The following is a 17802-nucleotide window of genomic DNA, read 5'->3' as shown; positions in this document are numbered from 1 at the left end:
GTTTTTGAATCCTGTATCTAGTGAGTAACTGTATAACTGAGAAACTTATCCATCCTTTAACAGTGTTACAAAAGAGCCAAGCTTCAGACATATCTTCCAGTAGAAGGAGATAAATACATCTGAAGGAATATCTGTTTCTTTTATCAACTGACTTGAGGGGTGAGGCGTACACTAACAAGACTTTCTGAATAGTGGAAGTTTGCTGAATGTGTGGCCTTGAGGCACTATCTCTGTTAATGTCATTTATCTTAAGGCACTTCAGGTTTTAAACATATTGGGTTTTCAAGCCGTTTGAGTTGTGTTTTTTTTTTTTTTTATGAGCCAGAAAGTATCTTGGTACTGTGTAAAGGTGTAGTGCAATTTACACTGTAAGCTGCTTATCCTTATACTATAACTTCAGAAAAATATACTGCTTTCTAGTACACCAGGATGTCACCCTGGAATACTGGGGCCAGTTCTGGTGCCTACAATTCAAGAAGGATATCGATAAATTGGAGACCTTCAGAGAAGAGCCACAAGAATGAGTAAAGGATTTGAAAACAAGCCTTGTGGTGATAGACTAAAAGAACTCAATTTACTTAGCTTAATATAGAGAGAGGTTAAGGAGTGACTTAATTAGTCTGTAAGTATCTACATGAAGAACAAATATTTAATAATGGGCTCTTCAGTCTAGCAGGGAAAAGATATAACATGAACCAATAGCTGGAAGTTGAAGCTAGACAAGTTCAGACCAGAAATAAAGGTTGTTTTTGATAGTCAACCATTTGAACAGTTTACCAAGAGTCATGGTGGATTCTCCATCACTGACAATCTTTTTAAATCAAGGTAGGATGTTTTTCTAAAAGAAATGCTGTAGGAATTTTTGGGGGAAGTTCTGTGGCCTATGTTATACAGCTCAGACTAAGTGATCACAATGGTCAAATGCTTAACTCCCATAGTGCTTTTATCCATAAATCTTAATATTTTGCACAGCTGGGTAAGTGTCGTACCCATTTCACAGCTAGGGAAACTGACACACAGGGAGTTGATGTAACTTACCCCTGATCATACAGTGAGTCTGTTGAGAGTTGAACTTTGGTCTCCTTATACTTGGCTTGTATGAAAAGCTCTGTAGAAATAGAGGTTAATCTTTCATTTTTGTAGTGACAATAAGACCTGAAATATTGGGGTTGATTCCATTCCTCTAGACCAGGGGTCTTAAACATGCGGCCCACAGGGCTATTTCCTGCGGCCCACGCCCGCCCCACCTGGCCTACCTCCAGTCCAGGGGTGGGCAAACTAAACCCGCGGGATTGCCCCCCTCGAGCCCTGCGCCGGCTGGCATCACATCCCTGCGGCCAGGGGAGGAGGGGAGAAGCAGAGGGCTCCATCCGTGTGTTGCCCTGGCTTCCAGGCATGCCCCCCTGCAGCTCCCATTGGCCGGAAATGGGGAACCACGGCCAATGGGAGTTTTGGGGGAGGTACCAGGAGGAGCGGCAAGCAGTGTGTGGAGCCCTGCATCCCCACTCCCCCAGGGGCCGCAGGGACATGGTTCCAGCTACTTCCCGGAGCGGGGCCGGGGCTGGCAGCCTGCCACCCCGGAGCCTGGAACCCGAAGCCCTCCTTCACCCCGCCCCCCAACTTCCTGCCCTGAGCCCCCTGCTGCATCCCTCACCCCTTCTGCACCTCAACCCCCTGCCCTGAGCCCCCTGCCTGCACCTCAACCCCCTGCCCTGAGCCCCCTGCCTGCACCTCAACCCCCTGCCCTGAGCCCCCTGCCTGCACCTCAACCCCTGCCCTGAGCCCCCTGCCACATCCCACACCCCTCCTGCACCTCAACCCCCTGCCCTCAGCCCCCTGCCTGCACCTCAACCCCTGCCCTGAGCCCCCTGCCACATCCCACACCCCTCCTGCACCCCAACTCCCTGCCCTGAGCCCTCTGGTGCACCCCACACCCCTTCTGCACCCTGTGCCCCCTGCTGCACCCTGTGCCCCCTGCCCTGAGCCCCCTGCTTGCACCTCAACCCCTAGCCTGAGCCCTCTGCTGCATCCCACACCCCTTCTGCACCCCCAACTCCCTGCCCTGAGCCCCCTGCCACATCTCACACCCCTCCTGCATCCCAACTCCCTGCCCTGAGCCCCCTGCCACATCCCACACCCCTCCTGCACCCCAACTCCCTGCCCTGAGCCCTCTGGTGCACCCCACACCCCTTCTGCACCCTGTGCCCCCTGCTGCACCTCAACTCCCTGCCCTGAGCCCCTGCCACACCCTTCATGCACCCTCTGGGGGCCGGGAGGGGGCGGAGTTGGGGTGGGGACTTCGGGGAAGGGGTTGGAATGGGGGCAGGGAAGGGGTGGGAAGAGGCGGGGCCTCATGGAAGGGGTGGAGTGGGGGCAGGGTTGGGGGCAGCGAGGGGGTGGTGTCAGTGATGCGGTCCTCGGGCCAATGAACTAGCCCTCAGGTGGCCCTCATGGTCATTTGAGTTTGAGACCCCTGCTCTAGACTAAGGTTTGAGAGATTTGGTGGAATTTGCCAAAGCTGTGCAGCCCCCATTGAGGATAGCAATTGCAGGACTTAATCTTCATATTAAAAATACTTATTCCTCCAATGTGTGCCATTGAAATGGCCGTCAAGCTATACAGAGAAGACTTAAGGATAGTAGGGAAGCATCTTTATGCTCCTTTCTTTATTAAGTGTTAACTTTCTCTTGCAGGGTAAATGTGACGATAACTTGTGATGTCTATATAGAGCGCCTGGGCAACGGTGGTGTGTTCATTGCAGGAAGAGTAAACAATGGCGGGATATATGTTCGACGCAGCAAAGGACTCTTCTTCTGGGTGTTTGCAGATGGCACCTACCGGGTCACTGGTGATCTCTGTAAGTAACTCATTATTAACACACACACCCTTTTAAAGGGCTGACACTTGCTTATATCTAACCTGAAATAAAGCCAACTGGAGGTTTGACGAAAAAGCTAGAGAAAATGCAGGATGCTTAATTTCATAGGTGGCACTTGCATTATAAACCCATTGTCCTGTAATGAGTTGTATCCTTCTTGCAGATAATGCCTGCAGGCTCCTGGACAAGTACATGGCTTCTTTTATTGATGATAGTTATCACTGTCTGTCTGTGCTGTATGCTTAGAATAATTGAAATTAATTGATGTAGCATGCCTTTGTCAAGATGACGTCCATTCAGGTGCTTAAATACCAGGGTGGTGGATGTGATATGAGAATGTAGGTAGATAGCATACAGCAACACTACACAATCAGTTTGATAGGATTTGAGAAGAAATTATACAGCTGAAACAAGGAGAATTTTGGTAGACAAAATGTGGTTCAAACTGGAACTTAGCGAGGTCAATAGATTTAACATCCCTACTCAAGGGGAGAATAATCGCTGACGTTCTGTCTACATATGATTAATTAAAGTAGTTTTATTTATCTCACCTAGAAGATATTTCCAGTAAAAGAGTATTTTATCACTTAGCCTTCTTTCCTGTGAGTCAAAACTGAACAGATGTGCTATCTATTGAATCACTAACACTACTTTCTGTATCGGGGTAGCTGTGTTAGTCTGTATCTACAAAAACAACAAGGAGTCTGGTGGCACCTTAAAGACTAACCGATTTATTTGGGCATAAGCTTTCGTGGGTAACGAAAGCTTATGCCCAAATAAATCGGTTAGTCTTTAAGGTGCCACCAGACTCCTTACTACTTTCTGTAGCACTTGACTGTCTGGTCTCCTATCAAAGTTCTGATCATACCTTACTTGCTCATCTGATCAAAAGTTTAGACCCATACTGGTATGACAGGTTTTTGTTTAAGAATGTATTAAATCTGATTTTGGCATATACTTAGTACATAAACGAAGAACTGCACTGAGATTGCTCTCTTACTTCAGTGGAATGACCATATTGCTGACAGAACTTTACTATTAACCTGGGTCAAAATCCTACCAGTGAAAGGATCCATATCCTGGGTTCACTCAACTGACTTAAAGTCAACAGAGACAACTGCTCTGTTGCCGACCCTTGTTGTTTTGGATGAAACAATGGAAGGACAAATGGTCTGGCTAGCCTAATAGGATGACTTGGTTGTTCTGCTAAGGGCCTGACTTTTTTTCCAGGGATTTGGAGTCTCTCCTCCCTCCACACTTGAGTAGAAGTTGCAGGTTCTCAACACCTCTGAAAATCAGGTGCTAAATATCAAGCCAAGAAAAGGAAGGTCCCTATTATGCCTATGGGATTTGGAATTGTTTGTTATCCACTAATATTGTGTATGTGTTTCAGCTGGAGAGGAAGTCCTGATGAAAGGAATGTCTGGTGTGCGAGCCAGAGTATGGCACACACTCACTCTGAATCTCAAGGTAAGGATGCAAATTGAAAGCCACAAGAATTAACCAAAATATTCTTTGCATAGATCACCTTAAAATACAGCACACAGGCACCCTGGGATATTGACTGTCCAGTAGCAATTGGTGATTGCATCAGTTAGTAATAGTCAAAGTAATGATAATACTTCATGTGTTACATCTTCAAAGAGCTTTACAAACATGAATCCTCACAACACCCTAGTGAAGTGTTAATCCTGTTTTGTAGAAGGTTGAGGCACAGATTGGTCTGACCCAGTATGGCCATTCTTATGTTCACCAAAGGTCCATCAAGCCCGGTATCCTGTCCTCTGACAGTGGTCAATGGCAGGTGCCCCAAAGGGAATGAACAGACAGATTATCATCAAGTGATCCATGCCCTGTCACCCAGTCCCAGCTTCTGGCAAACAGAGGCTAGGGACACCATTCCTGCCCATCCTGGTTAATAGCCATTGATGGACCTATCTTCCATGAATCTATCTAGCTCCATTTTGAACCCCGTTATAGTATTGGCCTTCACAACACCCTCTGGCAAGGAGGTCCAGAGGTTGACAGTGCGTTGCGCGGAAAAAAATACTTTCTTGTGTTTGTTTTAAAGCTGCTACCTATTAATTTCATTTGGTGGTCCCTTGTTCTTGTATTATGAGAAGGAGTAAATAACACTTCCTTATTTACTTTCTCTATACCACTCAGGATTTTATAGACCTCTATCATAACCCCCCTTAGTCACCTCTTTTCCAAGCTGAAAAGTCCCAGTCTTAGGCTACATCCTCACTACGGGGGGGGGGGGGGGGGTCCATTTAAGATACGCAAATTCAGCTACACAAATAGCGTAGCTGAATTCGACATATCAGAGCCGACTTACCCCACTGTGAGGACGACGGCAAATCGACCTCCGCGGCTCCCCTGTCGACGGCGCTTACTCCTACCTCCGCTGGTGGAGTAGAAGCGTCGATTCGGGGATCGATTGTTGCGTCCCCATGAGACGCGATAATTAGATCCCCGAGAGATCGATTTCTACCCGCCGATTCGGGCGGGTAGTGTAGACCTCCCCTTATTAATCTCTCCTCATACGGAAACCAATCTATACCCCTAATCATTTTTGTTGCCCTTTTCTGAACCTTTTCCAATTCCAATATATCTTTTTTGAGATGGGGCGACCATATCGGCACGCAGTATTCAAGGTGTGGGCGTATCATAGATTTATACAGAGGCAATATGATATTTTCTGTCTTATCTTTCCCTTTCTTGATGATTCCCAACATTCTGTTCACTTTTTTGACTGCCGCTGCACATTGAGTGGATGATTTCAGAGAACTATCCACAATGACTCCAAGATCTTTTTCTTGAGTGGCAACCGCTAATTTAGACCCCATCATTGTATATGTATAGTTAGGATTATGTTTTCCAATGTGCATTACATCTCTACCTCGATATAACATGACCCAATATAACACGAATTCGGATATAACGCGGTAAAGCAGTGCTCTGGGGGGGTGGGGCTGCGCACTCCGGTGGATCAAAGCAAGTTCAATATAACGCGACTTCACCTATAACGCGGTAAGATGTTTTGGCTCCCGAGGACAGCGTTCTATCGAGGTAGAGGTGTATTTTGCATTTATCAACATTAAATTTCATCTGCCATTTTGTTGCCCAGTCACCCAGTTTTGTGAGATCCTTTTTAGATCTTCACAGTCTGCCTAGGACTTAAATGGTGAAATGATCAGTGCAATACCACAGAGGGAGATGTTGGAACAGTGGGATTAAATGCTGCAGTTTTTAGTTCCCAGGAATGAGCTGCAACACCCCCTAAACTGTGCTTTGCATAAAGTCCTAGTGGAGTTAAAGTAACTTTGTTTTGCTTTCTGGTGATACCGCATTCCACTAGGTATAGAGATGTAGTCTGCCCTGCTGAATACCAGAGGCCTTTATATTTCACCCAGTACCCCTGTATCGAACCCAATAACTTATGTTTGACTAAAGTATATTTTACAGAGAGGCATCTAGACTTGACTTGAAGACATCAACAGATGCAGTGTTCACCACTTCCCTTGGTAGTTTGTTCTAATGGCTAATCACCCTGGTTTTTGTTGTTTTTAAAAATTCTGCCTAATGTGAATTTTTGTCTGGCTTCAGCTTCCTGCCAGTGGTTCCTTTGTCCACTCAATTGATGAGCCCGTTAGTAATTAGTATATTCTTCCGGTGAAGGTACTTATCCACTACAATCAAGTTACCTCTCAGATCATGTGTATATGGTAAATTAGTGTGTGGCAAAACGGGGTGCAGATCTACAGTGCTACCTGTTATAGTGGGCCCTGCTGCTTTTACTCTTGCTTATTTTAAAATTCTGCAAAATTCTTCATATTTTATTTTGTCAAAATACCTCAAAATAATCATGCCAGTTTCAATTATTTTTGGTAATTTATTTCAAATTACCTGTCAGCAAGTGTGTCTAACAATACAGACGACAAAAGAGAGTCAGGAAATGTTTTTTGGCGAATAGATTCTTTACTAGGCAAGTTAATACAGAACTTTGAGTAGTAATTCATTTAAAATACAATACAGAGATGTATTTCCTGCACCCCTGGAAGCAGTGCAAAGGCTTGGGGAATCAGGAGTAATGGAGGAGCTGAGGGAGAGGGAAGCAATTGCTGGGAAGGAGCCTGAGAATGAACCTGGAAAGTTGTTGAATATTGGCACAACATTAGCACTTTCACATTCTTGTGGAATTTCCCTACTTTGCCATGACTTAAACAAATTTAACATCAGTGGGTCAGAAAGCTCTCTTAGGACTTTTGGGCTAATTATGCAGGCCTGCTGATTTTTAAAATGTTTATCGTTGGTGGATATTGTCCAACATCCTCCTCGGTTACAAATAGACTGGAAAGTACATTCTCCTCCTCATATAATAAGAGTACATTGTCACATTTCTTTTTGGGTTTGGAGCAGAAATATTTATTTAAATATGTTGTCTTTTTTCCTGCATCGCTATTAAGAATGTTACCATTTTACGTAGCATACCGTCTCTAGCCATAATTTGGCAGCATTTCTCCATCACCTCCAGGACCACTGTCAGCAACTCCTTAAATATTCATATCTAGCCAGCTTTGTGTGGTGTTGACTCATGTAACTAAAAAAGCAGATGTCACATGCTTTTCTGTGGAACTTCTAAAACCAGATTTCCTGCCCTTGTGTAAACTTTGCAATCACACCTAGTCTGAGACCAGTTAAGCACAGGCTTGAATTGAGAGAAACCTTTTTTTAAATTGCATACTAAGTCTATGCCCCTAGTTGCCCACATTCCAGCATGTTTGCTGTAAGACTGGCACATTGCTTTGTGGGTGTTCTTGGTTCATCTTAATTTTTTTAGAGTTGGAGAAGAAGGGATTATCTTTGGGTTAAGGCTTTGAACTGGGACTGGAGTGATTTGGGTTCAATTTCCACTCATCCATAGACTGTGTGACTTCAGAGAAGATTCTTAATCTTCATGACCCAGTCCACGTCTGTAAAATGGGGATAATGAAACCTACCTCACAGGGATGTTGAGGGTAAAAATGTGCTATTTGTGAGGTACACAGATATAGGGGTGGTAGAGAGAAGGTTGTCAGTGTCATTTTGGAACTACCTCTAGGACATGTTTCTGTAATTGATAAATATTCCCAGGAAACCTCCTATTTGATGTGATGGTAGAAAAAATGGAGCTCCCTCTAAAGAGTTCTAATAGTGGCCAAAGAGGATAATCCCTGCTGGACCACTCTTTCCTTCTGTTCAGTGTTCCCTCTGCAGCTCTTGCCTTCGGTTATAGCAGCCCTTAGAACAGGGGTCGGCAACCTTTCAGAAGTGGTGTGCCGAGTCTTCATTTATTCATTCTAATTTAAGGTTCCGCGTGCCAGTAATACATTTTAACGTTTGTAGAAGGGCTCTTTCTATAAGTCTATAATATATAACTAAACTATTTTTGTATGTAAAGTAAATAAGGTTTTTAAAACGTTTAAGAAGCTTCATTTAAAATTAAATTAAAATGCAGAGCCCCCCGGACTAGTGGCCAGGACCCAGGGAGTCTGAGTGCCACTGAAAATCAGCTCGCATGCCACTTTTGGCACCCATGCCATAGGCTGCCTACCCCAGCCTTAGAAAGTGTAATGTAAACTCTGATATTTGGTGCGTATTTTTGTTTGTTACTGCTATCTAGTGGAAAATAATAATATTGCTACTTAAAATGTTTACACTGAAAGTTACTTTGTATTAATGGCAATCAAAAGCAGTAAAAATGTATTTTAATTACTCTCGTGAGTGCATACAGTTCTAACTACACTTAAGGAACGGAGCTTTTGATTCCTGTTAACCTTGGAGAGCTAACACAGCTCTGAGAGAGTGAGCTGGATTCTATTCCTCCTTGTGTCTGGCATTTCAGTTAGTTCCATCCATGCAAATCTACTGACGACAATAGGGGTTGCCCAGGGTAGTCTAATGGCAGATTTTGCCTAGCGGAACTCTTACATCGCCAGAAGTAAGAGGAAAACCCAGTTTAACTCTCAAATTCTAGGTTGATTTCGCAAGGTTGGAGCTTAGGGGAAATACATCTCTACATGAAAACTATAAACGTATTTGATTTGGAGTTAACTGAGCTGATAAACATAACACTATGATGCTGTATTTTAGCCGCTATTCAGTAGAGAACCGCACTCGAAGCACTATAAAGGGCTAATGTTTTCACAAGTGCCTCCAACATCTTGTAGATGAGATAGGGAAAATCAACCCCTAATGACTAGTGTGTTAAACTGATCACTGGATTTGTTAAACTTTCTTCCCTTTCTTTGGACAGGGTTCTTCTGCCTCAGGATTGCTCAATGGTTATCCTCTCTGGGAGAACGTCACCTTATCTGAGACAAGCCATGGCTGGGCGGCTATTGGAACACGCTCCTTTGAATTCGCACAGTTTGACAATTTTCACGTTGAGGCCAGTTGAGGTTGCTGGCATACTAAGCCAAGCCAGTTGTTTTATTACTACTTTGAATCGGAGCCAGTTCAGACTTTGGAGATAACTTGTAAATACTATTTTGAGGTTGATTTGTTGGCCAGCGTTCTAAATTCCATCCTTTATTTATTACTGTTTGTTAGAAATTTTACTTGAGTAGGTATGTGTTACACATGCCTGTGACTTACTTAAAAGGATGCTCTGGGATTTTGCCCTTTAATTTTCAGAGATAAGTTTTTGTTTAAGTTAGAGATGGCAAACAGGAGCTATGGATTGAAACTCTCTTGAATATGCCCCAGTTCACTTGTGAGCCATTGAAGAAATTAACGTGCAGTATGTAGAGGACCTCCGAAGCTTCAGTTTTAACACTTACCTGGCTCTGGTGTTTTCCTTTCACCCTCCAACTAAGAATTAAACATCTAAATTTAGTGAACATATTCCTAAAGGGTCACGTTTACTGTTCCCAAATTCCCCTTTCAACAAAGTGCTTAATTCTGTTACAATAGAAAGATGTTTGCCATAGTCTGAGGCTAGGGAATACACAACTGCAAGTGTATTTGAATTACTTCTCCCACTTGTAAATGAGACCTGCAATACCAGCCTTTAGACATATCTATTTTGAGGCTGTAATCTGTACATTGGAGTACAAACACAGCTTATGGTTGATTTGGCCATTTAGGAAGTGCCTTATTTTTAAACTACCTCTGTCATTAATGACAAAGTAGCAAATGAGCTATTGTAATACAATCAGCTGTTGATATCCCCACTCCTTTCTGTGCACTATCTTGGTTGCTTTTCCAGGAGGGAGGGGAAAGATGGGTCTCTTAATTTGGTGAGGTGCTTAGATAATATGGTCATGAGCTCTTGAAGTACAGATGAGCAGATTTCCTCTTGAGTTTACACCCAAGACAGCTGTGTCACCCAGCTACTGCATGGTCTCTGATAAGTAAAGACCCCATTCTGAGATGCAGAAATGATCTTTCACTGGATGTTGACAACTGTAAACTTTTCCATTCATGTCAGGGCAGGACTCCGAAGTAGCTAATATGTGAAAAATGTGCTTCTTTTCCTAAAAGGTTTGTCAAGCATCTTCCACTTATGATACGGGACTCTATCCTAAAACAGAGAATAAATTAAGTATAATTATATGTTATAAATCCTCAGGGGGAAAAAACCCTCTCCATTTTGCTGTCATTCCTTGGCTTTCCAAGTCACTGCAACAGCTGCAGAGTTAATTTATTCTTGAATGTATAAGTGAGTCTTGAAGTACAGAGTGAGACTCTCATATATTGCTACTCTAGGTTCTGTAGACTCCTGCATTTTTCTTCCTTTGTTTGTTCGTGTTCTGCTCGGCTCAGTTTGGAAATAATAACTTGGTAGTTCAATGAGATGTATGTCATCTTGTCATGCTAGAAGGGAAAACTTTCCATACCTCCTAATTGATTAATGCTTACCAAATTTCACTGTTTTTTAATTCAGGAAATCCAGTGAGACAAGAATCTAACTCAAGAGTTGATAACACACTTGAAACCTGGATAAGGACATATTTATTAGGCAATCTTCTATCTTAAGAGACTGCCCCAAAGTATCTCTAAACATACTGAGCACAGTTCTGATCCACTTATATTAGAAGACTAATTCTTAAGCAACTGGTTGTTCTGAATGGTTGCTTAAGACAGGTATAATGTAATTACAGGTATTTTGCAGTTTGAAGGTAACGGGATAATGCAGAGCATTTTTCAAATAGCTTTTGGAGAAAGATATCTCAGAATTCCATCCTTGCATCCCACTCTAGCGATTATTTTCCTAAGCAATTACTGATGCGTCTTGTGACTATTAGCAAAAGCCTTTATACATAGTCTCATACATTCAATTAACCTTGAAAACAAATAAATTTTAAAGTGATTTTTAACTATTGTCATGAGCAGTAAGCAAGTTAGTTTTTATTTGATAAATGAGAGAGAATTTCTAGGTCAATATTTCAGACTGGGGTGGCCTAGATTTAGGTGCCTAACTTTATATTTAGATACCTAAATAAGTGGTCTGATTTCCAGAGGGATGTCAGTGGGAGCTGCAGATGTTCAGCACTTCCCAAAGTCAGGCCACTTGTGGGTCCCTAAAGTTTGACACCTATTTGAGGAATGTCTGTAAATGAACAAGTTACAACAGAAATTTAAATTTGGCAGAACTAGATATCTGTTCGTAATGGGATATTTCTGCAGCAATTCTAGCTAACTCTATTAGCTGCAGGGTGTATATGCGTGGGTGATGGAACAGCACTGATGATGCAATTATTCCAAAGAATACAGTTTTTACATTTTTGCACTAGTTAATTAACCAATTTTACTGTTTTTGCATTATGGACTAAATGTGTTGTACATTATTGGGAGTATAGTTTTTATGTTAACTTATAAAATTAAAGTTATAAGGGATTTAAAATGTTTTAAATTATTGTGAATACTACGTTTACTGAAGTTTTGTTGTGTAGTCATCTTATACATCTGTAATTCTTTCCCTTTGAATGGACTGTAATGCACTTGGCGATAGCAGATAAGCCGTTAAGTGTTTCAGTAAGGGACAGTTTTACGTGGTTGATTATAAATACTAATGATTCCAAATGAGCAAATAAAACACTTTTAAAAAACCCTTCATTTGTGCAGAGACATTCTGTAAATGCATCTTGGTATCCTTCAGAGAGAGGACTGATAATCTTTCATTTGTGATTCCTGATAAGGATGCTTGTCATTAGGCTAACTGGTCTGGAAGATTTTGCTACTGCAACTTTGAATGACTTTTAACAGTCTTCATTTACAAAGCTCTCAAGAAGATCCCCATAGCTTAGTGCTTGCAATCCTGATGTGATATTCTTTAAACAGTATTTTTACTTAACTGTGTCTGTTACAGCTGTCCCCGTGCTGGATTCCTTTTTTCCCCTTCCTTTCTGTTTGTGTGCTGAGTGGCCGCCGGCCCCCCGCCCCCAGCCATGGAACAGCCTGGCCCCGCTCATGGAAATGGCTTGTGCAGACTGACTGGAGCCATTGCTCTGCCTGAGTTTGCCCTTAAAACCAGACATTTTCTGATCAGACCCCCGGAGAAGGTCCTTGCTTTGCCACCTGGTCTGATCAGCTAGGGGGCTTTGGGGGGGCCCCTCTCCCCACTCTTGTTTGTTTTTGAGCGTACCTCCGTTTTTAAACTCCCCTCCCACGAACAACGAATTTGTGCCTGGAGATCTCCTGATTATTGTAAGCGAATCGAGCCCTCTCTGCGTCCTCTGATGCTGAAACTGCTGTTCCTGCTGCTGCTTCGGGGATTGGTAAGGAAAAACCTCTTGCACACTCCCCTTGTTCTAGCTGCTGGCTTTCTTTCCCCCAGCAGGCAGACCCAAGCTAACTCCTTGGTCTGTATCTGTAATCTGCTTCTAGCTCCGCAGCGCCTTTGCTGCTAGAAATAAGCCTGCTTGCAGCCACCGCTAGTTAACCCTCTCCCCCTCCCGCCCCCCCGGAGCTATATCCTGGGCACACACCACTCTGCCCTCTGGAACTACCCCTAGTATAAGGTGCACCCATTAGGTTAGATTTAGCCTTTAGTCTAGATAAATTGTAATTTCATTTTGCATAGTTGTGGTTAAGTTAGGTTTAGAAAATTGCTTGCATTGTACTCTGTAAGTTAGGCTTAAAGAATTGTTGCATTGTGTTTTGTTACTTGCTAATTTGTGTAGTCTTGGTTAAGTTAAATCATAGATAAGATTTTGCTGTGTTCTGTATAATTGTCTCTCTGCTGTTTAAACTTGCAGCCTGTCTGCTCGCTCGTGCTCGCGCTCTCTCTCTCTCTCAATCCCTTCCCCCATGTGCTCACCCTGCTCCTACTGCTGCCAGATCTCAATTGTATTACTGAAGTCTAGCATAAAACCCCATTGGTTATGCTTTTTCTCTCGAACACCCCTCACATTTTACGTTTACACCACTGTGACACATTTTTACCTAAAGTTGTTGGTTATTTAACACATTTTACCCATAACTGTTAGTTGGTTATATGCTGCTGTGACACACCCTTTACATAGAAACTGTTAGCTACCTGTTACATTTATACTTCAGTGTTAATTGGTTACCATCTGTATTGTACCCCACTATTGAAACCCCCTATCCTATTTACTAAAAGAAACCCCTCCCCAATTGTCTACCTTAACAAACCCCATACCCCTCACTATTAAATTTTCCCTGTTTTTGCATTTTCTTAATAAAGTTTATTTTACACCCCACCAGTGCAGTAGTTGTCCCCCAAGATCCCCTACCTGCTGGCAGGGTCAAACTGGAGCAAGGATACACTTTCTGAACCCTTTGCACTTAGCTAAGGGTATGAAGTTTTTTTTTAATGTCCAGTCTTGCAAAATGCAGAGTGTTTTCAAATGTCTTTTGGCTTCATTGGCAGTTGACCACCTTGTAGGATTAGGCTTCAGGTCCATTTATCTACAGATGGGTGACGAGCTATTATAAAGGGCTCAGGTTTTATAGGGTTAAAAGTGACTTTTACCTTCCCTTGAATTCAAATTTAAAAACTAGGTTAAAAACATCAAACTCCAACTTTAAAGGAGAACAGAAATTCCTGGCATGAACAACCATGTAATCTGGGCTGTTTCTGCCCATGTTACACCACTTGCCATTTAGACTGGTAGCTTACATTTTCAATGCATGCTCTTGCAAATAAAAGGCCTTCAAGTATCTGAGCGTCCCCCACCATCATGGCAAGGGTGCTGCTTGAGCTGCAGCAGAATTGTCTATCACAGGATATAAATAACTTCAATAATGCAAAGGTTGGGTCAGAATAAATCTAGTATAGGTGTATCACCTAGCCCAACAAACCAGCACCTGGTGGGTTATAGGATATGTAGACTGGTGTTGGTTCAGTCATTATAAACCACAGTTGAGATTTTCAAAGTAGTCTAGGATGTGTACACACATCTGCTTTGAAAAATCTCAACCAGTGTCTTTTCCATTCTTTGGTGGTCTTCCTAGGATTCTTCAGACATGGTTTCAGGCATCCTCATGCCATCAATACATGAGACTTTTAACTACCAAGGTTGCTTTCTGTTTTGGATGTTGTGAAAGCCAAGACAATAACAGGGTTCAAAAAATAACTAGCTAAATTCATGGAGGATAGGTCCATCAATGGCTGTTAGCCAAGATGGGCAGGGATGGTGTCCCTAGCCTCTGTTTGCCAGAAGCTGGGAATGGGCCACAGGGAATGGATCACTTGATGATTACCTCTTTTGTTCATTCCCTTTGAAGCACCTGTTACTGGCCACTGTCAGAAGACAGGATACTGGGCTAGATGGACCTTTGGTCTGACCAATATGGCCATTCTTACGTTCTTATGTCAAAACCAATTGCAAATACTTTGGATTAACAGAAGGAGAATGTTTCTTATGAGAACTTAAGCCAATTATCCTAAATACTTGTCAGTGTCCCCTGATTTCTCCCTGTTGCCATGTAAAGAAAAACATCTGCAATTACATTTTCCATTTCTTTTAAAACCACAAAAATTGGCAGGAGAATACAGGCAGGTAGAATATCTGAAACTGCCCTGAACTCATTTTTGAAATTGACTAGATCTCAAGCTGACATTTTCCTTTTAAACTATCAGTTGTATTAATCTACAAACAGGAGAAGCCTGGAAGAAAGTCAAGTGAGAAGCTGTTGTCTATCTCGGATTATATCTTTTCTGGGTTACCAGAACCCAAATACAGCTGCCTCAAACTGGCTGGCTTGCTGGAGCTGATGCTATGTAATGTTTTGGTGCTATTGTATAGGTATTCACTAAGCCTTATGAGCACTTCACAAGAATTTGTATCCCAACTATGATTTGCAAATTACATCTATTGCAGGTTAGTGGGGAGTGACTTTCTCCCATGATGGCTTTTCAGTGGCCTATGTGAATGAAGTGTTTAGTTCCAGTCCAGATCCTAAAGGCCACAAAAATGGCCTCAACAGTTATTGCTGCTCTTCAAGGTGGCTAAGGACTTAAAATGCCTAGAAGCCTAATTTATCCTCTTGCTTTTAGGTCTAATCCTCCAGGTCAGAGAGAAGCTACATGTGCCTGTGTGTGTGTGCACACATCTTCACTTCCATTGCCTGAGTTCTATTTGTTCTGTGGTTAGACAGGCTATTAATCTGTAGAGCTGTCAATCCAGCACCTTTCCTGAGTGTGAATTAACACAGAGACAGGACCTGCTTTGGAAAGAAAACCGTTACCACATTTAAAAAGGCTTGCCAGGGTTAGCAAGGCATAACAAAATAGCCCCTTAGTTTACCAATGATTGGGATGCAAGCTTTTTTAAAGCTCCATATAATACATTTTGTTCATACTGAAAAGCATGATGACAATATTACATTACAATTAATGTCCTGACTTGTTAAGAACAGAAAAATAAAATGACAAATGCTTATGTGGCACCACAACAAAGATGAGTTATAGATGTTCAGTTTGGATGCACTTTGTGTGTGGAGTTGGAAGGTTCAAAAATCATCCTGTACACATCAGCAACACCAACAAATACATTAATATCTAGCAAATTTTGTTTGCTGCTCGACGTGCTCCTTTCATTTCTTAAGCTCCATATTATGCATGCTTTGGTGTCACCCTAATAGTGATGTTCTTGTTTGTAGAATCAATGTGTAAAAGAAGACCAGGAATAATTGCCCCAAGTAAATATTAAGATCCAAACTAAAATTCTTTGAGGATCTGAATGACTTTGAAGCCAGTGTGTAAAACTGCCCCCTATTTGCCATTGTACACCTAAAAGCCGGGTTAAACACCACTGTAGAAAGTGGAGGGAAAAATCAGCCCAAATGTTTAAAAATGAGTAGCTCTTCTCCTCGCCTTCCCGCCCGACTTTTAGTGTCTTAGATTGCATGACTAATTTACAGCTCCTCTGTGTGGCTCCCCATTTTACAGGGTATAGGGAGTGTACACACCTCCTCTCCCAGTAACCCATAGGACTATAGTGCAGAGTTGTACAGTGAGTCATTGGCTTGGATTAGAACTAAGGCATGTGGGTTCTCAGAAGCCTGCTGCAAACACTGGTCTGCTGTGACCCTAAGACCATCCCAATGCTAGAGGGAAAGGGGTTCACTGGAATCAGAGTTTCAGCTGGCCTGATCAGTTCAATGTACCCCAATTCACTAATGTCATAATCTGTAGCTAATCAGTGTCATGTAAGGTATCACTGGAAGACCAATAACACACTTATCACTAATATTCTTGCATGGTGTATGTATGGTAATCACCCAAAGGACTGTACAAATGTGAAGGACATATGAGACTAAAATGTTTGAACCAGGCAAGTCTGAGGAGTAGGTAAACAGCTTTTTTTCAGACAAAGGAAAGGCCAATGCCTCCACCCAGCTGCAATCACAGACAATTGGCAATCAGTCAAATGGCCATTCATTGGCATACTGGAGATTGCAGGGAAGAGATCAGCTTGGATTGTAGAAAGCACTACTGGGGAAGAAACCGTCATGGAACCTTGTCCATCAGACTTTTTGGTACTATTCCTCACAGCGGAGGCCCTAAACTTTGAAAAGAATGCAGTTCAGAAGTTCACTGGACTATAAAAGAGAGGGGCAAAGAACCCCAAATGATCTTTCACCTAAGATGACAAAAGAACTAAGCATTTTGGACTCTGTGGGAGAACCTGACCAAGGGGGCAATTAGCCTTCTTGATGGAAGGAGGTGTAGTAAGAATCTTACCTTGAACCAAGACTATAGTTTTGGTAAGTCTTAGTCACTAGAAAGCATTTCACACTTCTAATTGTTTCTGAATCCCTTATACTTGAACTCACTTGAAACCTCTCTCTTTTTACTTGGACACTTCAAGTCCAACCCAGTACTGGGTAGGACTTGAAGTGATTATTAACTCCAATTAAAGCAACTAAGCTGCTTTGCTTTGTCTCTTTAAAGGAGCAATGGACCTTATTACTTTGAATGTTCCAGGAAAGGGCTGGACATTTCAGGACAGATGATTTTGGGGAAATTCAGGACTGCGGGTATATTGGTGTCACTTGGCTAGTAGCAAGCAAAGCTGGTGGAGACCAGTTGTAGTGTAAAGAGCAAGCTGGTAGAGCCCTGCAGAACCAGGGCTGTTCAACACACAGTGCATACAAGCTGGGAGTGTCCAGAAAAGGAGCTACAACAGCAATGCATTTTAAGGCACTCCGGGTTACAGAACAAGTGGTGATATAACCTCTCTCTGGTCTGGGTTGAACTCCAAAATGTGACAACGTCACTCCTGGAAAGGCTTACTTTAACATGTCAGACTCTAGTGTAGAGCTGGTCAGGAATTTTTTGACAAACGGTTTTTCCACTGGTAAAGGCAGATTATTCAAAACTGAACCCCCACCCCCCAGGAATGTGTCAATTTCAAAAAAGCAAGAGTATTGAAAATGTCAAAACATCTCATTTTTGACTCTCTTGGAAT

General features: G+C 42.5%; 1 protein-coding gene across 3 annotated transcripts in view; it reads left to right on the top strand.

Annotated features, from left to right (window-relative positions):
- GALC (galactosylceramidase) overlaps positions 1 to 11975 on the top strand; it is a 59189-nt gene extending 47214 nt beyond the window's left edge. For all 3 annotated transcript variants that reach the window (XM_054028156.1, XM_054028157.1, XM_054028155.1), the window contains 3 exons: positions 2694 to 2857; positions 4272 to 4348; positions 9177 to 11975. In XM_054028156.1, the coding sequence (XP_053884131.1) occupies positions 2694 to 2857; positions 4272 to 4348; positions 9177 to 9320 (385 nt within the window). In that variant the 3' untranslated portion in view covers positions 9321 to 11975. The remainder of the gene's footprint in view (positions 1 to 2693; positions 2858 to 4271; positions 4349 to 9176) is intronic.
- Positions 11976 to 17802: the final 5827 nt, after the last annotated feature.

This window comes from Malaclemys terrapin, chromosome 4 (genome assembly GCF_027887155.1).
Source record: "Malaclemys terrapin pileata isolate rMalTer1 chromosome 4, rMalTer1.hap1, whole genome shotgun sequence".
NCBI classification, from domain to species: domain Eukaryota; kingdom Metazoa; phylum Chordata; order Testudines; family Emydidae; genus Malaclemys; species Malaclemys terrapin.
The sequence above is the reverse complement of the archived record's forward strand: the minus strand, read 5'-3'. Positions and strand labels throughout refer to the sequence as shown.